The sequence below is a fragment of the Mercenaria mercenaria genome, chromosome 18 (assembly GCF_021730395.1).
Source record: "Mercenaria mercenaria strain notata chromosome 18, MADL_Memer_1, whole genome shotgun sequence".
NCBI classification, from domain to species: Eukaryota; Metazoa; Mollusca; class Bivalvia; order Venerida; family Veneridae; genus Mercenaria; species Mercenaria mercenaria.
Window position 1 is genome coordinate 50235842 of NC_069378.1, and position 26512 is coordinate 50262353.

Sequence of the window (26512 nt, forward strand, 5' to 3'; positions counted from 1 at the left end):
CTTTTGTATTTCACAAGTTGGTTGTACAACTCATATATTCTACCTCGCAAGCTAACTTGTGTTTTGGAATAGTTAACTTTTGGCATCTTGAAAATATCTGATTTTCAGATGGAGATTATTTTCAAGGAGGCGAAATTTGCATGGAATTTTTGGACATATGTTTAAATCTTATGATAACTGAAATAGGAACAAAATATGGAATGACTCAAAATGTTATTGAATTTAATTGTGAAATTTATGTTTGACGTGACACCAGTGATAGTAAAAATGTGGACCATATACAAACAAAATGAGATACTGTAGCATCAGTCATGTTTAAGGGGGACTTACTGTAAAATCAGAAATTTTCACACATGTTTAAATTTTGCTATGTTCGCGAGGCCCTACATTTTACGAAAATTAATCATCTTGCAAATATTTATTACGTGTAGTAGTATTCAAATTCAAGTAAGATACCATTTTTACAATTTCGCAAATATCAAAACCTGCAAACATACTCAAAATTACAAATGCGCAAAATTTCGGCTTGGCGATAATATGTGCCTTTACAGTACTTTCATGGATGTTATGGTTTTGCCAAGGTACAAAATTTTCTCCCAGATGAGCAAACAAAATGCTCACTCATTCTGATCTTCTGACATTGAAATCTATGAATTCAAATCTCCATGAAATAATAATTTTGGCCAATTCCACAAAATTTCATTTCCCTGAAAATAAATGATTTTATGGTAAATACCACAAAGAACAACTGACTAACTAAATGCTCAGTTATTTATGTATCTGTAAACAACATTTTCAACTATTTGTTGAAGTACCGTATGAAATGACATATTTCCCAACCTTGTTGGATACTTCAGGTTACGCTCAGATTGTACAGTACATGCAGTTCCAGTAATGATTCATTAATCAATTAACCAACATCAGTAAATCTGGTATGTCTGGTGTATACAATACACCACTACCTACTCTGAAAATTATTTCAGACGTTTCATGCACTATTTGTGTTACTGTGAAATCATTAATATTCGTGGGGGACTAATTTTTGAGGATTTCGTGGTTGAGTCCATTCACGAAATTTAATCCCAACAAACAAGTAAAATTCCCATTCATTTTATGTTCAAAAGTTGAAATCCACGAATTCATATCCCCACGAAATTGCCGTTTTGACCAAAACCACAAAGTTTCATGACCACGAAATTTAATGATTTCACAGTATTACAGCATCCTAGAAACAACTTTTTTTTTATGTGTAAATAACAGTGATATTTTTGACCAAACTTAAGTGTTGTTGATATATTGTAGATGTATTTTGTGCAATAAAATGTCAATATTGAATTCATTCTTTTATATTCTTCATATTTGCAAAGTGGAAACAGGGGAGGTAATGGTATATAGAGAACAGTTATGATTTCAGCAAGAGTACAGGCCCTTTGCTGAAAGCACAGTAGGAAAAGAACACTGTTAGTGGCGCTAACAGTATTCTCTAATTCTGCACCAGTACTGACTTGTTTATCACAAGTAGCTGACAACTTCGCCTCATGTATCAAAGGTGGACAAGGAATAACTTCAGGCACATTGCCTTCTGTCAAAAATGGCCATATAGAAAATAAGCCTCATCTATTTACTTTTAACTAACCAAGGATGAAATTTACATTTAAGGATTTAACCTTTACCCTGCTAAATTTCTAAAATGGACTGGTCTATCATTCAATTTGGGCAGTACCATTTACTATTTAAAGGGTGTTCACTGAAAATAATACTAACCGAATAGCAAACAGTGCAGACCATGATCATGCATGCATAAATATTTTTAATAGGGTTCATAGCCTATGAACTGAGATGTAAACTGCTTGGAACAAACTTAAACTTACCATTAGGCCTTATATACTTTATAATGAAGGTGGGCATATAAAAATCACACTGTCCATCCGTCCATGTGTGTGCGAGTCTGGTAAATTCTTGTCCGAACTGTAACTCTTCCATTCATCAAGGGATTTTGAAATAACTTTGCATAAATGTTCTCCATAAAGAGACAACATGTCATGCGGAAGACCCAGCCCCCTAGCTCCAAGGTCTAGGTCACACTTAGAGGTCAAATGTAAAATTGTCTGTTTTGTGTCCGGTCCATAACTCTGCCATCCATGAAGGGATTTTGAAATAACTTTGCATAAATGTTAACCATGATGAGACAAACTGTCATGCAGAAAATCCAGACACCTAGCTCAAAGGTCAAGGTCACATTTAGAGGTCAAATGTTAACATGGTCTGTTCTTGTCTAGTCCATAACTCTGCCATCCATGAAGGGATTTTGAAATAACTTTGCATAAATGTTTACCATGATGAAACATGTGTCATGCGCGGTTAAATTCAGACCCCTAGCTCCAAGGCCAAGGTCACACTTAGAAGTCAAAGATTAACAGGGTATGTTTTGTGTCCGGTCCGAAACTCTGCCATTCATAAAGGTATTTAGAAATTACTTGGCATAAATGTTCCTCATAAAGAGATGATGTGTGTTACGGAAGACCCGGACCCCTAGCTTCAAGGTCAAGGTCACACTTAGAGGTCAAAGTATAAATGGTCTGTTTCGTATTAGGTCATTAGGTCATACGTAATTCTGCCATTGATGAAGGGATTTTGAAATTACTTGCCATAAATGTTCCCTTTAATGAGATGAGGTGTCATGCATAAGACCAAGACCCCTACTTCTAAGGTCAAGGTCACACTTAGAAGTCAAAGGTGATTCTTGTCTGGTCCATAACACTGCCATTTATCAAGGGATTTGAAAAAAAAATTGACACAAATGTTAACCATATTAAGGTGTGTCACGCTTATGATCCAAGCCTCTAAGGTCAAGGTCAAGGTGACAAAATGATGTGATTTTTTTTACGGATACAACTATGGCATTCTTGGGCATACTTTGGGGGCATTTGCCACCAATAGTGACAGCTCTTGTTTTTTTAGGCCCAAGTCATATTGGGATTTCCAGCTTTAGCCTTATGATTGATTTTGCCTTTGGGACCAGTGTAGACCAAGATTAGCCCGCACATCCATGCAGTCTTATAATGGTCTGCACTGTTGGCTATTCAGTCAGTAAATTTTCAGTAAACATCCCTTCAAATGATAAATGGTACTGTCAAAATTGGAAGATGGACCAGTCCATTATAGAAATTTAGCATTGTAAGGGTTAATGGTGGAAGAACATCCCAATTGCCCTTCCATGCATTTTTTCATCATAGGCAGGCACCTCAGTCTGTAAAACCACCAACCTCGGCAAAGTCAGCGTGATGGCTTTCTCACATGAAGAATTCAGTGCACCAAGTGAGGCTTGAATGTAAGAAGTTAAGGGGCAAGTGATTCAAGGTCAGTGACCTTGACCACTTGAGAACAAACACTTCATGTAGTACACGAGAACTCACCATGACAATGTTGTTAGAAAGAAGATCAAGTTTGAAGATCTTGATTTACTGCCCTATCATGTTCATGTTTGTTTGTTTTGGGTTTAAGGCCTTTTTCAACAGTATTTTGGTCATGTAATGGCGGGCAGTTAACCTAACCAGTGTTCCTGGATACTGTACCAGCACAAACCGTCTCTGTAAGTAACTGCCAACTTCCACTCGTGAAATATCAGAGGTGGAGGACAAATGATTTCAGACACAATTACTTTTATCAAATTGTCAGGGAGAACATATGCCCTGCCCTGGGATTGAACTCGTAACCCTGCGATCTGTAGATCAACACTTTCCCTACTGAGTTAAGCGGGCGGGCGCTTTACCATGTTCAAGATATAAGATATGCACCCCTGTTTTCATGGTATTATCACTAATATTTTATTTAGCCTATTTTTTTTTTAAATGGTGTTGTTAACAGGAGTACTGGTTAATGTTGAACAACAAAACTGTTAAAAGAAGAAAGAATAACACAAGCTGATATAACTATCTGTTTATTATAACAATAATTTTTATAGAGCATTTGATAGGCAACAATATATCTTTAAGACTTAATAAAACAACTTGCTCTGTGTTCTAGAATAACTGTCACTACTTTTAACATAAAAAGTTATTTTAGCCGCACCATGAGAAAACCAACACAGTGGCTTTGCGACCAGCATGGATCCAGACCAGCCTGCGCATCTGCGCAGTCTGGTCAGGATCCATGCTGTTCGCTAATGGTTTCTCTATAGACTTTGAAAGCTAACAGCATGGATCCTGACCAGACTGCGCGGATGCGCAGACTGGTCTAGATCCATGCTGGTCGCAAACACACTATGTTGATTTTCTCATGGCGCGGCTCATTTTAGAACCAATGATCTGTAGTTTTGGCCGACATACCTGTAGTAAAAATTAAAGACGTAGTGAATGGCTTGCTGGTCTATAGTAAAAACTATTGCCCAATGTACAAAGGGCAGCGGTTCAATAATTTTGAATATTGACCAGCAAGCAATTCAGTCAGTGTTTTATAACATGACATCACAGATACATCTCAGCTAGTTTTTCTTTTTCAAGTATTGACTTGAGCTCAACAAAATATCTTGTCGACCTTTAGATGGGTCATATTTGCTTTCAAAATAATCAAAAGTAGTGAAAATAAATACATTGTGAATACCTTCGATACAAAAAAAAAATTATTTTATTATACAAACTACTGCTTTTAAACAGCAATATCTGTCAATATAAAAAAACTCATAAACTCACAAACATCACTTTAGCAAACTCAAGTGAAAAGTCAGGCATTCAGAATTTAATGTCCTATCTTTCATTTAGTTCAAGGCAAGGGAAATTCCAAAAAAGTTAATAAATAAAATTTATTTGACTTGTAAACTGAATATTTATTGTCTAAGTCTAAACTTTAGACTATAAACATTGATAAATATTGCCTCAGTAATGGTTTCAAAAATTACGAAATTTACATGATAAGGCAGGACCGGTGTTTCTTTCTTCACTATTCCAATTTAAAAAAAATTGGAAAATTCATGACAATGTATAAATTTAAATTTTAATCTATATTAACTATTAACACTATATCTCACATGAAAGCAAATGATTCAAAGGGTTACATGGGACTGTTTAACAATCTTGTAAAAGCTTAACATTTTCTTTGGATTTTTTTTAATGAAAAAAAAACAAGAGCTGTCATTAATGGTGACAAATGTCCCCCGCAGCACCTTGACCTTTGACCTGGTGACCCCAAAGTCAGTAGGGGTGGTGTACTCAATAAGTACTATCAGCACGTGAAGTTTGAAGGTCCTGGGTGAAGAGGTTCGTGAGTAAAGTGCCTTCATGCAAAAAGTTAACGTTGGCCCCTGTGACCGTGACCTTTGACCTGGTGACCCCAGAGTCAGTAGGGGTCGTGTACTCAGTAACTACTATCAGCATGCAAAGTTTGAAGATCCTGGGTGCAGTGGTTCGTGAGTAACGTGCCTTCATGCAAAAAGGTAACGTTGGCCCCTGTGACCTTGACCTTTGACCTGGTGACCCCAAAGTCAGAAGGGGTGGTGTACTCATTAAGTACTATCAGCATGTGAAGTTTGAAGGTCCTGGGTGAAGAGGTTTGCGGGTAAAGTGCCTTCATGCAAAAAGTTAACGTTGGCCCGTGACCTTGACCTTTGACCTGGTGATTTCAAAGTCAGTAGGGGTGTTGTACTCAATAAGTACTATCAGCAGGTGAAGTTTGAAGGTCCTAGGTGCAGTGGTTCGCGAGTAAAGTGCCTTCATGCAAAAAGGTAACGTTGGCCCCTGTGACCTTGACCTTTGACCTAGTGACCCCAAAGTCAGTAGGGGTGGTGTACTATCAGCAGGTGAAGTTTGAAGGTCCTGGGTGCAGTGGTTCGCGAGTAAAGTGCCTTCATGCAAAAAGTTAACGCTGGCCCCTGTGACCTTGACCTGGTGACCCCAAAGTCAGTATGGGTGGTGTACTCAATAAGTACTATCAGCATGTGAAGTTTGAAGATCCTGGGTGCAGTGGTTTGCGAGTAAAGTGCCTTCATGCAAAAAGTTAATGTTGTGACGAACGAACAAACAAACTAACGAACTAACGAACGAACGAACGGACAGTTGAAAACTAATATGCCTCCCTTCGGGAACATAAAAAAATAAATAAAAATAAAGAATATAAGATTGTTCCTTAGGTGTAAATGCTTTTGAGCCAAATGGTTCTGACTCAAATACGATTAAGGGCCAACAATTTTAGACGAAAAAATATGTTGGTATACCTTAAACAGTTTTTACCTATCATCTTGACTACTTATGGTATGAATCAATTTCATTGAATTACATCTAATTATGTCTCCCACCACACAGTGGTGTAGGAGACATATTAATTTACTCCTGTCTGTGTGTCTGTCTGTGTGTGTGTGTGTCTGTCTGTCACAAAGCTTGTCCGCATTTTAAGTCGAACATTTCTCATCCGATCTTCCCCAAACTTGAACAAAATGTGTTTGACCATAAGACCTCTGCCAAATTTGATAATTAGCCAAATCTGCCCAGGCACTTTTGAATTATGGCCCTTGAATTACTGATTGGATCCACTCATCAAGACCATCTAGACATTTTTGATAGGAACCATTTGTCTGAACAATCCAGACAAAGAAGGCAGTTGTGGGAGGCATGCGCTTTTCTCAAAAGCATCTCTAGTTTCAGTCAGTCATTGCCAATATCTGTCAATTATTGGGTACTGAAAAAATCTGCTTTGCTGCTGGAGCCAGGTAAAACTATCTAAATTAATTAATTTATTTAGTTTTTTAAAATTTTGTCGAAAAGGAAATACTTATGTGGGTATGGGAGAAGAAGAATGGGTTTTGGGGTCTAGAACTGGTTTTAAAGGGATGATGAGATGGGGTGATACTGAAAGCAGACATCAAAAATCGTACAAATACTGAAAGATTAAAATGGCACATATAATGCATAAACCTTCCCATTAACCATTACCCTGCTATATGTCTAAAATGGACTGTTCCGTTATTCTATCTGTGCTGACCCACTTATTATTCTAAGTGATGTTCACTGAAAGTTTACTGATTGAATAGTGAACAGTGCGGACCAAGTTCAGCCTGTGCAGGCTGATCTTGGTTGGCACTGGTCTCAAAATCAAAACCACTTGCCGCCAGCAGACTAAATGTTAAACGATTATTTTAGCAATTTTTATGGAAAAACTAATTGTATACTATTTGTCACTAACTCAACTGACACTTTTTAGTCAGTTATGTTCATTAATCAAAATTAATTCTGATTTTCATTGATCTACCACTATGTTAAATATGTCAACAATAACATTAAAAGTAAAGATTATGCATTTTTAAAAATATGGAGTCAACGGATTAAATTCCAGTTACGAAACTTTTGATTTTGCACTGTGTATGCGATATAATTTTATCGCGGATGAAATGATCCCCATGCCACCACAAAACCTGGACGGAAACTTGCCAGACCAGAAGTAACCAGCCGGGAGCCAGTTGATAGCATTGGTAAAATCGGCACTATTTTCGACAACTGCCAAATAATTGTCCATCTCCTGTGCTTTTAAAGCTCGAATCTGGTTCTTGATGCTTGCAGTCATTTCAGTAGAATCGCTGAAATTACAGAAACAACTGTTACTAAGAAGTAAATACTGCGATAAAATTTGAGCTGCACCATGAAAAAAAAAACAACGTAGTGCATCTGCAACCAGCGCAGTCTGGTCAGGATCCATGCTGTTCACTAACAGATTCTCTTTTTGCAATAGGCCTTGAAAGTGAACAGCATGGATCCCGACATGGATATGCGGGCTGGTCTGGATCCATGCTGGTCGCAAATGCATATGTTGGTTTTCTCATGGCGTGGCTCATACAGAATTCCACAATTCTGGACAACACCTACTTTGTAGAGACAGGAATTGGTGGACTTGAAGTTTGTTAAAGATAAAATCAAATCAGCAGTTTATTTCCATATACTGTGACTAAAAGCATAGTAGGAGAGCCTGTGATATATTTCAGACTCCAGTAAATATTCAAAAGTATCTTTAATGTTTATACATGTATTTTGAAACTACGGTAATTCTAACCCTACATTTTAGTCAGTACATTAAACGTGTTATACACTTAATGCGTGCGGAAATGCAAAAACTTGCACATTTTTGCTGTCCACTTTGATGATAATGATTTTGTGACATGCCCAGCATTATCTATTACAGCAGTATCTGTTTGCTGAGATGGGATTTTAAATTAGTGTACATATCAATGTAATCATGAAATCCAACAAGAAAATTAGTCATCAAGTAATACAGTCGACTCTTAGCGGTCACCTGTATTAAGCTGTCACCTGTCTCAACGACCCTGACCTTCTGATTTGGCTAAAAATAAACTTTCTATCATATTGAAGCCTGGTCATATTATGAACATCAGAATATGACTTTTTGTTTCTAAATTCTAAAATATCATACAAATTCCAAATCAAAGAAGTATAAATACACAGATCTATTTATTTTTATAGCTCTTTGTCCAAATCAAGAAAAAAAGACTATCTTGTCGAGAATCAAACCCTGATCCACCGCGACACTAAAGACATTTTCCAGTTGCCCTAACCAAATGAGTGAAATATGACCTCAGAAATTGATATTTATAACTGAGACAGTTTACCTGGAGTAAATGTGTTACAAATGCTTTACAATTTTCATTCTAATATGCTTTTCTTTGTTAAAACACTCTTATGCAAGAATGACGTCACGTAAATGTGCGGTGACATCAATGTTTTTGTTGCGACCAAGAAAGAACTCTACTATATTTTATCTACTGTTTTAGATTAAAGGCATATTAGAATCGAAATAATTCATAGCAAAACCATGTTTTAACAGTACTTAAACACTTGGGCTGTAATACGTCATACAAATAATTTCACTATGCCCTCGTGAAATTATTACGCCCAACATATAACCGCCCATCATCCATAGTGATAAAGCACTCTTTTGCTATAAATTATTTCTGAATCATGACAGCAGATTCTCACGTGTTTCCATAACATAATTATAGTTTGTCAGTAATCCAATTTTAAAGCCTTCTTAACAGATAGAGCATTTATTTCCAGATATATAAAAGAAAAACAAGAGGGCCATAATGGCCCTATATCGCTCACCTGTCATCATTGCATTTAAGGACAAGAAGGTCAAAAAATCATAATCAAGATCAATCAAAAGAATCATGAGAAAATATAGTTGAAATTTTCTTAAAGGTATAGATACGTCAAAATACACTTATAAATTGGAGGTACCATCCATGTTGTACCACAGGAAAGTGGTCTCGGTTTTTCCCTATGGCCAATAATAAAAAAAAGTTACTAATAAGCTGTTTATAGTAACATAAAAGGGAAGTAATTAAAAAAATTATTGTAAGTGAACAAAAGAAGGATCTGCCAAATAAAAACAAAAGCACTGCAATGCAACGCAAATGCAGAGCAATATACACACAAAACAAAGCCATATGACCTTTGACCCCTAAGTGTGACCTTGACCTTGAAGTGAGCCATCCAAAACATGCGCTCTGCACATCATTTGGATGAGGTGAACATTTGTGTCAGGTTTCTTCGAAATCCTTCAAGGGGTTCAAGAGTTACAGAGCGGCAGGGAAATTGCTAACCAACAGACAGACAGACACCGAGGCGATAACATAATACGAGGGCATATAAAAAGGAATCGAGATCTTATGGTGATACAAGTTGTATGCAAGTTTGGTTAAAATCAAAACATAAATGAAGCTGCTATTGTGCAGACAAAGTCAAAATAGGTAATTTTGGTCTATCAGGGGCCATAACTCTGGAACCCATTATGGGATCTGGCCAATTCAAGAAAGGAACCAAGATCTTATGGTGATACAAGTTGTGTGCAAGTTTGGTTAAAATAAAATCATAAATGAAACCACCATCGTGCAGACAAGAAATTGTGGACGGACGACGAACGAACGGACGGAAGGACGGACGATCACAAAAAAACAAAAAAAAAATTGTGACCTATGACAAATATATTAAACAACTGCGACCAAAACATACAAGAGGGCCATGATGGCCCTATATCGCTCACCTGTTATCATTGCACTTGAGGACAAGAAGGTTCTCAGAAAAAATATCTAAGTCCAAAGGACAGGAACAACAAAGGAAAGAAATTTAACCAAAAAGAAAAAAAAAATTCTTACAAGGTACAGATATGTCAAAATACACCTAAAAGTCGGAGGTACCATCCATGTTGTACCACAGAAAAGTGGTCTCGGTTTTTCCCTACGGCCAATAATAAAAAAGTTACTAAAAATAAGCTATTTATAATAATGTAAAAGGGAAGTAATTAAAAAGAAAATTATTGTAAGTGAACAAAAGAAGGATCTGCCAAATAAATCTGTTGACATAAATGAAATTTCAGATCAGTATCTTCATTAGTTACAGAGATTTACCCATTATAATTTGAAATAAAGGGAGGTAATTTGACATAAAATCAGTCCATAGTTATCTACCCTGAATGACTCAGTCCAACTAATAACAATAATGAAATTTCAAGTAAGTCCTATATAAGTACTTACTGATATAAATCCAGGGGAGGTAATCAGATATAAAATAACTCTGGAACCTACGATTGGATCTGATTTGTCATGGAATCCAAGATTTATTGTTGTTGAAGATATTTTGGAAGTTTGTATCAAATAAAACGATAAATGAAGTCTCTATATGGCTGCAAAAGCCAAAATAGCCAATTTTGGACCTTTAAGGGGCCATAACACTGAAACACATGATGGAATCTAGCCAGTTGAAGAAAGGAACCAAGATCTTTTGGTGATACAAGTTGTGTGCAAGTTTAGTTAAAATCCAATCATAAATGAAGTTGCTATTGTGCAGACAAGGTCAAAATAGCTAATTTTGGCCCTTTCAGGGGCCATAACTCTGGAACCCAGTATGGGATCTGGCCGGTTCAACAAAAGAACTGAGATCTTATGGCAACACAAGTTTTGTACAAGTTTGATTAAATTCAAATCATAAATGAAGCTGCTATTGTGCAGACAAGGTCAAAATAGCTAATTCTGGCCCTTTCAGGGGCCATAACTCTGGAACCCAGAAAAGGAATCTAGCCAGTTCAAGAAAGGAACCAAGATCTTATAGTGATACAAGTTGTGTGCAAGTCTGGATAAAAAAGATCATAAATGAAGCTGCTATTGTGCAGACAAGGTCAAAATAGCTAATTCTGGCCCTTTCAGGGGCCATAACTCTGGAACCTATAATGGGATCTGGCCAGTTCAAGAAAGGAATCGAGATCTTATGGTGATGCAAGTTGTGTGCCAGTTTGGTAAAAATCAAATCATAAATAAAGCTGCAATTGTGCAGACAAGGTCAAAATAGCTGACTTTGGCCCTTTCAAGGGCCATAACTCTGGAACCCATAATGGGATCTGGCCAGTTCAAGAAAGGAATCGAGATCTTATGGTGATACAAGTTGTGTGCAAGTTTGGTTAAAATAAAATCATAAATGAAACCGCTATCATGCAGACAAGAAATTGTTGACGGACGGACGCATGGACTGACGACGGACGAAGGGTGATCACAAAAGCTCACCTTGTCACTATGTGACAGGTGAGCTAAAAAAGGGTCTAAGATATATTATAATATATTACAAAAAATGTGAAAAAGTGCTATGGTACCTTTCATTCTTTGCCACGAGCTGTTGTTCTTTCAGCAGCCTTCTCTGGGCATTTCTGATCATGTAAATCCTACTGACGGCTCTGAAATATAAATCTAATGCACAGATAATGTGTACCTATACAGTTATTGTTCTTGCCTAACTAGCAGGGAGAAACAAAGATAGGTGATCAGTAGGAAAAAGAAAAGCTAAATATATGTATGTGAATTGTGATGTCATAATTATGATGTGACAAACTACAGGCAAAATTTCATAGCGTACAATACTACCTGTGATAATTTTGCAATGGTAAACAAGAAAAATGATCTTACATGTCTACATGTGTGAGACAGGAGTTTTCCCCCCACCTTGGGACAGCGCCAATAAGAAACCATAGTGCTTGGTTCTAATTCCCTCTAGTCTCTTTTTAGTTTGGAAAGACCTATCCTACACAGGTAGGCATGTCAGATCCTTAATAATAAATATATTCTTGCATGTCCGACATGATTTTTCTGTGTATTTGCTGGTGCTGGAAAACCTCAACTTACATTCAAGATATAAGATTACTCATGTGCTGTAATTTATGAATGCAGGTTTTTTTTCTAGCTAATTTGGGAACATAACCTATACCCCCAAAATTGGGAATTTCGACTCGTAAATGTTCCAAATTGGGAAATATTTAGCTCCATAGGATATAGTAAGGATGTGTTTAAGCTCTTTCTCATACACTTGTTTCACATTGAACAACCTCTTTAACATACTTCCATTACAAAATTGTCCATAATCTGGCCAATGTTTGTGCAATTTTGGTGAAATTTTTTTCAGAATGTAGATTGGGAATTTTTGCACTCATTTTGGGAAAAATACATACTTTTTGGCATTGGGAATATAGCCAGATAACGGCTATAAAAACGGCTGAAAAAAAACCTGGAATGAATGCGTAAAATCATACACTACTACAATAAAATTGGGCATTCATATTTTTTTTATTTCTTCTATTATTTGAAGAATATAGTATGAAGAAAAAGAATATATAATACTGGTTGAATGAGTGGTCATAATGGCCTGAATAGTTACTCTCAAGCCAGAATCATTTCAATCAGCATTTTCAACCAGTTAAAGATTCTTGTAAACATTCTTAATACTTCTCTTAACCAAAGAGCTATAAAAATAAATAGATCGGCAACTTGAAAGGCATATAGAGCAAATCTCGCCAACATCCCGTGACTACTGAATGAGATTTTGTTTACTAAAAGTGACGCGTTCTCCACGCGGCATATTGTATTCAAAAGCAATTATTCATCGGTAAATTAATTATCACCGTATGACCACGCTTCTTTTGATGGTAAGAAACGTGTACTTTGTGTCTTAAGATTATTTTACATGAAACTAATGTTGTTTTAGAAGCTAACATGTATTTTAAATGTAGTTTTAGAGGTACAAATTGTAACTCCATGCTCGCCGATGTTTGTTTTTACTAAGATAATGCCAATTCACGCTCTGACACGAGATCAAGCAAGATTACAGCCAGTTGCCATTCTGTGTATTTTATACTTCTTTGTCTTAACTTTTTTTTTTCACTCTGATTACTAATATTTAGAGCTGAAAAGGGACACAACTGTTTATAATTTGAACACGTTCAGCAGATTTTTTTATGTAAGCAAGAAATGCTAGTAAGTCTGAAGGAAAAAATTCTTTAAAAAAATTTGTGCACTTTAATTTGGTTTAATAATTAAAAATAAGTATTTTCTTTTTTGGGTCTAGAGACACTCTGATATACTTTAGGTCACATGGAAAATGTTTCAACTTCAAAAGCGGAGGAAGACCACAGGTGCCCGTCTGTATATTATTTCATGCATTGCCAGACACTTTGTTTGGGACCAACAACCTTCTGTAAGATAGCTGGATGGCTCCCTGGCATGATGAATTCTATACCTCAACCAAAGTTTTAAACTCTCATCAGTGAGGGCAAGTGATTTGAAGTCAGCTGCTTTATCTACTCTACCTTGAAGGCCCCTCAGACATTAATCCTTACCATGCTGGACACGACTGGTTCTGTCTTTGCTACCAGTGTAGATCATGATCACAGGGGTCAAATTTAACAGTAGTTTGTACTGGCTGAAGTTAGCTAGTGCTCTTTTTGATCACTAGCTAAAATAAAAAGCTACCGGCGAAAGTTAATAATATTTAATTACTCTATTAATATTTTACTGGCCAAAACTTACTGACTGATCTCTGTTAGTAGCCAGTCACAAACAAAAGTATTTTCTATTAGCTTAAAATAGCTTGTGCCATTTTTGTTGAACAATAAAATATCATAAACATAAATGATAACATTCCTTTCATGAAGAAAAATGTGTACCTTCAAAACAGTTAAACTTTATTTAAGCACTGAATTGATTGATTGATTTATTTCGGCAAAGGAAAACATATAATGGTTTACAAACATTCTTATAATGTTAAAATTCTAACATATTGAAATATTAAATAAATAAATAAATAAATAAATGAATAAAAATGGATAAATAAATAAATATTAAATAATACAAAATTAAACCATGATATGCATCCAATACCAAGGATAACACAAAAAAGCGCCAGCGCTTGTTTCCATTGTGATCCTTTGGCACTGTTGGCATGACATAGAGAGGCACTATTTAAATTTAACACATATTACAAATATTATTAATATATCACAGAATAATTCTAAATAGAAATATCACAGGTGACTGACAAAAATTATTATGAAAATAATATCCTATCGTACAGAAACATATCTCAGCAAAATATATCATCACAGTAATTACTATATGTATGGGAAATTGAACACTGTAAGCACATCATGGATAGATGGTTAAGAATAAAGATGTTGGTAAAATATTAAGAAATAGTTTTACCTTAGCCGAAGAAAACAACAACTTTTAAAAATGTATTACATGTAACTTTAAATTTAAACATTCAGAAGATATTTAAAAACTGTTCATTAAATGTTTTTTGGAGGCATCCTTAAAAACTGCTAATTTTGTAATATTTGTGATTTCAGAAGGTAGCCCATTCCATAGTTTGGCTCCTAAAAAACAAAATGATTTTGATCCCAACCCCTTTACCTTAGGAAGACCATAACCCCCTTCATTCCTGAAACGGGTATTATATCTATGTAAAGAATCTTGAGCAACAAAATAATCATTCATATACCCAGGGGCCATATTGTTTCTGACTTTAAAAACATGACACAACATCAAATAATTAACCCTTTTATCAACTGGTAACCAATTAAGTCTATTAAAATGTTCAGAACTGATATGGGATCTGGGATCAAGATCAAGTACCAACCGAACCATTTTATTTTGAGTAACTTGTAATTTATTTTTCAAATTCAAACTGTTATACCAAACTGAGCTAGCGTAATCAAAGTGACATTGAACCAATGACATAACAAGTAACTTTTTAGTATATTGAGTAAGAAATTCTTTTTTATGATAGAGAAACTTTAATCTAGCATTGGCTTTCTTGATAACAGAATCTGCCAAATTTACCAAATGATAAATGTTGGTCTATGGTAACACCATTGACCAAGATATTTTACAGATTTTGTAGATTCAATTGTAGTGCCATTACAAGAAATATTCAAGGATGACTTTGACCTTAGTTTTTGTTTGGAGCCAAAGACAATGGACTCAGTTTTACCTAAGTGTAACGACAATTTATTATCAATGAGCCATTGACTTACTGATTGTAATTGAACTAAAGACATTTTCTTGTTATATTATTGACTAGCTGAAATTAGCTAGTACATTTCAAACCCACTAGCTATTTTAAAATTCCACTAGCATTTAGCTTGTATGCTTGTCTAAATTTGAACCCTGGATCAGACTGCACATCCATGCACATCTGATCATGATCTGCACTGTTCGCCATTCAGTCAGTAACGTTTTTAGTAAGCACCGCTTTTAAAAGTTAATGGTACTGTCAAAATTGACAGATGGACAAGTTCATTATAGAAATTAAGCAATGCATATTTATGTATGTGAAGAATTTCATTTTTTTCCCCAAAAACTGTAAATGAATATCTTAATTACTCACTCAAGAAAACAATGGGTAAATATGTAAATTAAAAAGGAAAAAAATAAAATGGTGTGCATATTCAACATATTGCCTTTTATACCTGTCAAAGATTTCAAGAAAAAATCTCTAATACTTTTAAGTTATGACAGAATCCACTATTTTTGACAGCTGGATAGACAGACAGTTGGATGGATAAGATGGAGAAATTCTGAACATGAAACAACATTCATTTTCCTACATTTTTTTATATATACATCAAGTTTCAGGAAAAAATCTCTTGTTCTTTTTAAGTTATCATAGGATCAAATTTTTGTCATACTGCTTCAGTATCTGAATCAATGAACCACATTTGTTGCCATAGCAACAAAATAAAAGAACATGCTCACTCTAATATTACCATTTATTATACCAAGTTTCATGGTAAAAGTCTTCTTCTTGCAGGATCCCACTTTACCAACGTTTTGTAGTATTTTTTTGGGATACTCCTTGCCATAGCAACAAAATAAACGTAAGTTCAAAGCTTCATGAAGAAAAATCTAGTATTTTAAAAGTTTTGGCAGGATCTCACTTTCTGTGAGTGAGTGAGTGACTGGCAGGGTGATTGGCAGACAAGGACAAGCCATAAATATATCCGGTTTAACCAGCAGGTGACTAATAAAAGAAAATCTTACTTGAGTATTTCCGAGAACAGTGACACTGCCCATGCTGCTATACAAGCTATCGCCCACTTGGTATGTGGCCTATCAATAATCTTATTCTGGGCGCACCATGACACGTGCTCCAATGGGAAGTACAGCTGGTTGGCACAGTTACCCACAAGTGTTAGGAACCGCATCCATCCGTTTGATTCCTGAAAAAAGGAATATACAGCTTTTATATAAAAAACATGTGTTTCTCAAACTTTCTTTAAACAAACATTCTAAGCACGTTATCACAAAGTCAGTGCTAAACATTTCTCTATCAAATTTACAACAGTGTAAGCAAGCCTTTAAGCTTTCATTTGCTGCCATTAGATCATAGAATAAAGCACTCTCATGAGAAAAATTGATAATGGCTCTAAGGCTAGGCCATTTGCTACTTGTTGTGAAGCAGTGTTGATAATACTGAAGTTAATACCAGTTGTAAGGAGAAGTCCGTCACTGATCTTTTTTTCATATGCAAAGTACATGTATGAGGCCCCAGACAGACCTGAGCTTGTGTATGCTGTCACCAGCTTCAATACATACATATTTTTTACAGTTTTCCCTGTTCGAACTGCCTGCAATTTGAGGTCATCACAGCCCAATTAATTAAAGACTTCCAGATTCAAGATGGTAGAACTTTAGGCACAGAACAATTTTTGTTTGTTCTAATTTACTTAAATTGTCAACTTTCCTCACCATAAATACCAAAAAGTAGAAAAAAGAAAATCATCCTGTACAGACAGATGAAATAGTAACGTTTCTACATACTGCACTTCTTTTCAATCAGGGTTCAAATTTAGACAAGCATACAAGCTAAATGCTAGTGGAATTTTAAAATAGCTAGTGGGTTTGAAATGTACTAGCTAATTTCAGCTAGTCAATAATATAACAAGAAAATGTCTTTAGTTCAATTACAATCAGTAAGTCAATGGCTCATTGATAATACATTGTCGTTACACTTAGGTAAAACTGAGTCCATTGTCTTTGGCTCCAAACAAAAACTAAGGTCAAAGTCATCCTTGAATATTTCTTGTAATGGCACTACAATTGAATCTACAAAATCTGTAAAATATCTTGGTCAATGGTGTTACCATAGACCAACATTTATCATTTGGTAAATTTGGCAGATTCTGTTATCAAGAAAGCCAATGCTAGATTAAAGTTTCTCTATCATAAAAAAGAATTTCTTACTCAATATACTAAAAAGTTACTTGTTATGTCATTGGTTCAATGTCACTTTGATTACGCTAGCTCAGTTTGGTATAACAGTTTGAATTTGAAAAATAAATTACAAGTTACTCAAAATAAAATGGTTCGGTTGGTACTTGATCTTGATCCCAGATCCCATATCAGTTCTGAACATTTTAATAGACTTAATTGGTTACCAGTTGATAAAAGGGTTAATTATTTGATGTTGTGTCATGTTTTTAAAGTCAGAAACAATATGGCCCCTGGGTATATGAATGATTATTTTGTTGCTCAAGATTCTTTACATAGATATAATACCCGTTTCAGGAATGAAGGGGGTTATGGTCTTCCTAAGGTAAAGGGGTTGGGATCAAAATCATTTTGTTTTTTAGGAGCCAAACTATGGAATGGGCTACCTTCTGAAATCACAAATATTACAAAATTAGCAGTTTTTAAGGATGCCTCCAAAAAACATTTAATGAACAGTTTTTAAATATCTTCTGAATGTTTAAATTTAAAGTTACATGTAATACTTTTAAAAGTTGTTGTTTTCTTCGGCTAAGGTAAAACTATTTCTTAATATTTTACCAACATTTTTATTCTTAACCATCTATCCATGATGTGCTTACAGTGTTCAATTTCCCATACATATAGTAATTACTGTGATGATATATTTTGCTGAGATATGTTTCTGTACGATAGGATATTATTTTCATAATAATTTTTGTCAGACACCTGTGATATTTCTATTTAGAATTATTCTGTGATATATTAATAATGTTTGTAATATGTGTTAAATTTAAATAGTGCCTCTCTATGTCATGCCAACAGTGCCAAAGGATCACAATGGAAACAAGCGCTGGCGCTTTTTTGTGTTATCCTTGGTATTGGATGCATATCATGGTTTAATTTTGTATTATTTAATATTTATTTATTTATCCATTTTTATTCATTTATTTATTTATTTATTTATTTAATATTTCAATATGTTAGAATTTTAACATTATAAGAATGTTTGTAAACCATTATATGTTTTCCTTTGCCGAAATAAATCAATCAATCAATTCAGTGCTTAAATAAAGTTTAACTGTTTTGAAGGTACACATTTTTCTTCATGAAAGGAATGTTATCATTTATGTTTATGATATTTTATTGTTCAACAAAAATGGCACAAGCTATTTTAAGCTAATAGAAAATACTTTTGTTTGTGACTGGCTACTAACAGAGATCAGTCAGTAAGTTTTGGCCAGTAAAATATTAATAGAGTAATTAAATATTATTAACTTTCGCCGGTAGCTTTTTATTTTAGCTAGTGATCAAAAAGAGCACTAGCTAACTTCAGCCAGTACAAACTACTGTTAAATTTGACCCCTGTCAATGTCTTGTATCTTGGTGTGAAATGTCAACTAAACCCCTTGGGTATGCACACACTTTTTCAGTTATGTTCTAGACAAGAATTTCAAACTATATTTAAAAGATGATGATAGGTAAATAGGTGTTTTTTATAAAAAAGGGGGAAGGTAGAGTAATGTCTTTTAAGTAATGTATCTTATTAATAGTAATGTATCTTATTAATGGTCTCGTTTTGTGAAATATGAACAGATCTTTAGTAATCTGTCTGATAAGTCTATAATAAGAAGAATAGGGAGGTGGGGGGTGTGGGGGGCCCCAAATGAAAGATGAGACAATATTCAGAGTTATGACACTTTTTCACTGCACTCCACTTTAATGTCCTCTATTTTAAAATGCAGTTTGAATAATTTCACTTTCAAAGAGTCAGTGGCAAAGTTGTTAGCAGGCTGGTCTGCAACATCAGCGATCCAGATTCCATTCCCCATTGGGCCAAATATCCCAATGAGTGTTCATTTCTGGGAGATTTACTTAAACTAGTACTGTTTCCAACAGTATCGGCCTAGACTGGATGATGTGGAGGTAAATAATACACCCTGTCATGGACTTGTCTAAAGTTGTTCCATCCATTCAAGGTCAAATTTACTTTCATAAACTTACCATGTAAACAAAAAACTTTTACCTTTAACACTTTTAACAGTTATGCTGGCAGACACAGACAAGAAAAGTTATTTTTAAAAGAGAGTTCAAAATGTTATATAGTACGTATGGTATGTATTTGTAAAACTGAACATTTTCTCTCTCTTCATATAAACATGTTTCCTGTCATTGAATGAACATTCCACAAAATCCTTGTAATATTTCTGGAGTTACCATCTGGAAAGAAATGTTCAGGATCATCCTGTTTAAGACAAATGAGAAAGGCAAAATTGTAAATATGCCCCAATGCCTGAATCAAACCCAAGCTTGCCCTCTATCAACCAGCTATGACCGGTGTCCTGACAGTATATTAATCAAGGGCGTAGGAGCTGGGGCGGCAGGGGCGGCACTCGCTGCCCCAATAATTCGAGGAGCGGCGAAATGCCGAACTCGTAAATTTTCGAAAAGGCCAGAAAATATACAGCCAGTTGTAAATTTATCATGAAGTTCATCGGCGACTGATATGTCCATAGAACCTTATCATATCGTTGACACCTTGCTAAATCGCCTTGGTTACAGGGTATTGTACAAAATCGATAATCCGCAACGACCAAGGTCGCTGTATTTTCATTTGCGTACCAGTATGACACAGAAAAGGTTAAACCATCTCATGACACTCTATATGCATACTAGGGAGATGACGGACAAAATTGACATGATGAAAGTGACAAATGAATTTGTTTGTGGAAATGAAACACACAAAAGTACATTTGGAAAGTTTGTTTAACTTGGTATCAGCTAGCTATTGGTGCAAATGATGTTCTAGATAATATGTTGTACATTGTGTGCGATAAATTCTGTAATAAAATTAAAATATATAAACATACGAATATATAATTAGTGCTTAGTTCAGAAAGGAAACAGCGAATTGCGTATTACCTTTATAATGTCATTTAACGACTTAAATGCCATAAGGATTGGAATACCCCTTTAAGTCAGAGTCTTGTGCTCGATGCCCTACATAGACATTACTGGTTCTACCCTGGTAAGACATTGTTCGTGTCTAACATCGAACCGCCATTACAGTGTTTGAACACGGTAAACTGTTATTAGGGCTGAAAACTCGAAATAAAGTACTCCTACCCAAATCACCGCCCCAACACGAAAGTCATCCCTACGCCCCTGTTAATAACCTGTCTTAAACATACTGCAAGTCTGTGATTATGCATCTTATTGAACATTTATAATCTAAAATCATAAGAAATATTTTCTAAAGTTTAGGATTGTGATTATATATTTAATGTTAATATATAGGCCGCATAAATCACTTGTAATATGATAAACCTATAGGAGTGATCGTGTTTGTAAACAAATCCATTGTATTTTCTATTTTTAGAACTGATAAGACAAAGACCGGGTGGGCCGACGCCGAGCGTCCATGTTTTTTGTAAACAGTGATGTTTTTCTAATAGTCTAGTCCAGATTTCAATAAATGTCAGAGGTACAGGCATTTTGTTAGTATTTGGTCCCATATACCTTTTTAGTATAATTTGAGTATGCTGAATTCAAAAATATATGTTGGCCATCTGACAAATAATTTTTTGTAGGTCAAAATGGCGGAAAACAAAATGGCCGCCAAATTAAGATATTTCTAATATAAATATGTAATAGTATTACAATTATCCAAAAATATGTGGAGTTCTTTATCAAAGTTATGTGTAACATAGTAACAGATTAAATTAACATCACTTTTTTCAAAGATAAATAACTTTTAATCCAAATGTGTGCTCCATTAGGAGAAAAAAAGCATTTAAAAACCCACTCTAACTTGACTATTTTGCCAAAAACATGATTATTAAATAATTCACGTTGGTTATATTTGCAAAACTATTGCTGAATACAGTACACTAATTTATATGTGGAATCAATTTACAGGGCAGAAGCTAAATCTATAAACTGTTTATCATATAATTGTTTCAAAATAATATAGATTGAGATATTTGCTTCATTTCATGTTAATTTACTGTCTCGAGTTCATTCGAGTTTAATCGCATATACATTATCTGTATCTGTGCATAAGAGCCCAGTCATTTTACATTCACATCTGAGGGTTCTACATCCAGATGTACACTTGCAAGCAATGAACTCAATACAAGCTTGAGGAATTGGATCACGGGTAATAAAAACTGGCGTAAGTGTGTCATCTGCCACTTTCCATCCCATGTCGGAAGGTGCAGGTAGGTCTGCATTGAGAACAGTTGATTGGTTCCATACCAGGGCCTGATAATGAGCTCTTCTAATGTGAAATGCGCAAGCATCGCTGGTTGGGGGTATGTGTTCAGGACTTGTAGACCTTCCAAACATAACATTTTGAGCACTGTCAGTACTTACAACATCTTGGCCATACATTTTGCAAATAAGATATTCACAGTTTTTCATTACTTCATCAGACAGTTGTCCATATCCAAGACCTTCTATCAGTTTTGCACTGGCTGTAAACACTTTAAATACAGATCTTTAGAGATTCCACAGAAATTTGATGTTGTGTCTCAGCCAGTGAGTGCATGAAAGGCAAGTAGATTTCTACGCAACTCTTATTGAGGATTTAGTTAACACTGCCTATCAGATTCAGGATCTTTATGGTCAAGTTCTTCATCTAGAAGCTCTTTGCCACCATACGTTGAATTCAGAAACATGAACAGACACTCTGGAACACAATTTACTGAATCATTTTCAGTCACACTCAGTGCAGAATTTCCGAGTTAGTGCTACGTGTACAATTGACAAGATGTCGTCACTGGAATTATAGTTCTGTATTGTCAGCCGTTCATCAATATTACCAGTAGTATTATAATGGGCATCTCTAAGCATTGACGCAAAACATTCATATGGAACAAGAAGTGTATTCCTTTCAACAGAAGATATATGTAGTGGAGTTACAAACTAAAACTGGTTTCTCAGTTTACGTTGTAGGGCTTCTTTGAAAGATGATATTCTAGAATTAAATGAATGACAAAGAATTGTTGAAGAAGTCTCTTCAGTACGTATGCGGTATCTGTTCCAACTGTCTGAAAACTGCAGTATTTGCGATTTCATTGCAGCATACCAACGTTCATGTAAAAGAAAGATCATGGCAAGATCTGTATTTGAGTTGTCCGACTTGGTTTTGCGAACTCCGTATCTAAAAAAATTTAAACATTTTTATATTTGCCCTCCGTTGACATCAGAGAGTCATAATCGCATTGTGTTGTCATGTTTAGCATCCTTTAAAATACTTTCACTAACTAGTTCTATATATGTTAAAGATTTTTTTGTTGTTTATTTTTGTTTTTGTTTTTGTCTTGACAGAACATACACATTTCTTAATTTAGTAAGAGTATATGATAAGTTTCATGAGGATGCAGCTTAATCTGATGTTTGTTCTATATTAAACTTAGCTTTGACTGAATAGTATGTATTAGTTCTTTGTGGACAAAATTAGAATAACACTTTCTATGGCAACGTATTTTGTCATTTTCATCTATTTTTTTCAATTCTACTAATGGCTTCATATTTAGAAAAAATCTCTGAACAAATCTTGACAGCACACACTTTTAGAGATGTTATGCCTTGAGGCTATTTAGTTTCAAGTTTTGTCAGATTTTGCCTCCTAACAAATGATGCACTTTTCTGTGCTATCTTGAAATGGTCTCTTAAGATGCAAAGTCTTGTCCATTCTTACTTTGGAATATTTTAACACCTGTTAACCAAAATGATATTTATTACTTATCATTCGCAGCAATTATAGTATATAAAAAGCTAGCATTAACAGATTCTTATAAATGAACTTATCACAGATACTGAAAGTTAAAATAAATACAATTTCACCAAATCTTAAAATATAACGAAGTATATAAAGCCAAGCATCTCTAAAAAAGTTTAGAAATAAAGTATACATGTACATTTGGCCTACCTGTAAAAAAACCTTCGAAAAGTCCTGATTCCATGAAGTATTCTTGACATCTCTAAAGCCTTAATGATCATGAAAGAGTGTTGTTTTTTGTCAGAGTTAATGTACATTAAATAACAGGTAAAACACTCCAAAGAGTTTAGAAAAAGACTTTAAAACATGATTTGACTCAGATTGTTATTGTGATAGAGACCAGGATTGTTTATGCTAATTAAGTTCACATTAGCCTTAATCTTAATCCCTGTCACACTTAATTTTCATCAATTATTATGATGGTAAGGTATTAAAAAGTTTACATTTGTAATATTAAATAAAATGATCTAGTTACCAGGATAAAATACGTTCTACATGGTATTCTGTTCATTACAAACAATGTCATGTTAATTAAGTTTTAACTTCTCCATTGTTTATTTTGTCTTAAATGACTATTTTAAAACTGCAAAACCATTTCATCAAAATATTATTTTCTTTTTTGACATAAAATTCCAGCGGAAGTTTTCAATCTACTACTTAGTCTCATTTTTCTATTCTATAAATGATGTTGGATATATATTTTTTAAAACTGTCTTCAAATTCCCCTTTTTGAACCCCGTTAAGTTCACATTTTTAACTTGTGATATATTTTTTTGATAAATATTTACTGAATTATACTAATAACATTAAATAATTTGTTGAAACATATCTAAAGATAAAGATTTGCATTATAAAGTAATATTGATGGATTTTTTTTTGTTAAAAACAGTGGTCATTTTTGCCCCCATTTTTACCCTTTCAGAGGCATTTGCCAGATGGCCAACATATATTTTTAGATTCAGCATACCCAAAATATGTTAAAAAAATATGTTGGATCAAATAGAGTAACTTCGGATAAATTCGACAGTCGTGTATATTCGACACCTTGAATTAATATCCGTGTGGAAAAACCCATAATGTCCTAGAATAATTCTTCTTTGGTAATTTATATGATGTCATATTTATGTATGACATCATGAGAACATTTTGATCACACAGGTGCTCTTTCCTTTTCCGATACGCTCATCGGGTAACTTCGACAGTCAATTCATTTTGAACGAAAACCGCAGTTACAGTTTTCTGTAAGAATGGTCAGCGAACCTAAGGTATGTAAAACTATTCTTACAATTGCATTTTGACTTTATTTAATCGAAATATAAACAGAACTATATTTGATGTTGATGTTTAGAAACAAATAGTATCACATGTTTCCAAGCATGACCTTGGCTAGGGGGTGACGAATTTGCAAGACAAGATATAACATTGTCGTGCAAATTCGTCATACTATTAAAAATTATTCGATTATATCTCCTTTAAAGGAAATTTACGGTATACAAGTGGTTTAAGCGTTTTTTTACCAATCCGAGCTTTCCTAATTTTGTCCACACAGATCCTTAGAGTATGTAACCTGAACTGACGTCGCTAATTACGTCATTAAAAAGCACCTGTACATTTAATTAGCTTGCACATAATTACACCTGGGACCAATATGAATATATGACAATTAATTATCAATAGACAATAAAAAATCATGCAATTTTAATAGTGTAATATATTGATTAGCATACAATAAGAACATATCATCGATCGTTATTTAAAACAATCACAGCCGAGTACTCCACATACTTTAGTAACAAAAACCCTTCTATCAGATTAAAATGTCGTGACAAGTTCATGCAAAATGTTGCAGCTACTCTCCGTCAAAACTTGCTTCTGCCTTTCAGATGGTAGAAAATGGTACCATGTCAAAAAAGAAGGCAGCAGCGAATAAATAAATAAACATCATTAATGAGGCTATATCTTATATTGTTTCCCGAAACAATTAGCCAGCGTTTGTATAATCTACTGAACAATAAAGATTATTGTTTGTTTTACTTTTTATAGCTCAAGTTATGAAATCTGAAAAATTAGAGCCTACTCGTCAGCATAAAACCATGTGTTATGTCTGTTGTGAAATTAGCTGTTTTTAATGTAGTTCTACAAAAATGATTAATGTATAGTTTTAAAATTCATCAGGGTGCCGAATTTGCCCGAAAGATGTCGAACTTACACGACGACAACAATCAGAATAAAATCCATCATTTTGACGATGTAGATGCAAACACTGGGCAGCGTTTTATACTGAAGACGCAGAAAAGGTCTACTTTCGTTTTCATGAAATGTTCGCACCGGTCATTCTGCAATGAAAATTGCTTCACCGTTTTTATGCTTAAGGTGTCGAATATACCCGAAGTTACTCTACTAACAAAATGCTTGTAACTTCTTAAATAAGCTTATATCTGCAAAATCGGACTAGACTATAACGGCTTAAACTTTCTTAAAACACAAATAATATCAATAATTTTTTGATCAATGGAAAGTGTATAAAACAAGCAATTTATTGATTACTTTTGATTATAAATTCGAAATTAAATGGATTAATTATGAACGCTTAACTTACAGTGTTTTTTCAAAATGTTTGGAGGATCGCTACGCCGCTATTAAAATCTTATGTCATTTAAAACGGATATTCATTTTAAAAAGATATTTAAATGGGAAAATATGAAAATCCTAAGCATTCCAAAACTTTTTTAATTTTTAAAATCCATAAATGAGCGAAAAAGTTATTAAAAATTAAAAATTCAGATCCCATACACAAACGGTGTAAAAACATTTGTTTTACCCACCACCAGATAAACAGGTATTTATGCGTGACGTAATGGCGATCTCTCCTATAACAATAAGACATACTAAATCATGAACTCGTCAACACGTACTAAATACTGACCTTTTTCCCTAAACCATAGTGTAGTGTGTAAGCTAGCATGGGTATATCATCAAACAACCTTAAAACTGTACGACATTTTCCGAACTCCTGAGCAACAGTGCTGAGCCTGACTCCCATACCAGTCTGTGCCGTACCTGCCAGGAATCGTGCAACATACTGACATAATCTTATCAACTTGTCACGTTCTCTGTAACTCCCTATCAACTGCACCAGTGTATCCATTTTCGTTTTCGTTTTCTAA

General features: G+C 34.5%; 1 protein-coding gene across 1 annotated transcript; it reads right to left on the reverse strand.

Moving 5' to 3' along the window:
• LOC123538795 (peroxisomal membrane protein 11C-like) lies at window positions 1-26512 on the reverse strand. The gene is made up of 4 exons (XM_053529569.1): window positions 26272-26512; window positions 16355-16533; window positions 11641-11721; window positions 1-7564 (listed from the first exon to the last, which is right to left on the reverse strand). Exons 1-4 carry the CDS (start codon window positions 26491-26493, stop codon window positions 7324-7326), a joined length of 723 nt encoding a protein of 240 aa, XP_053385544.1. The 5' UTR covers window positions 26494-26512; the 3' UTR covers window positions 1-7323.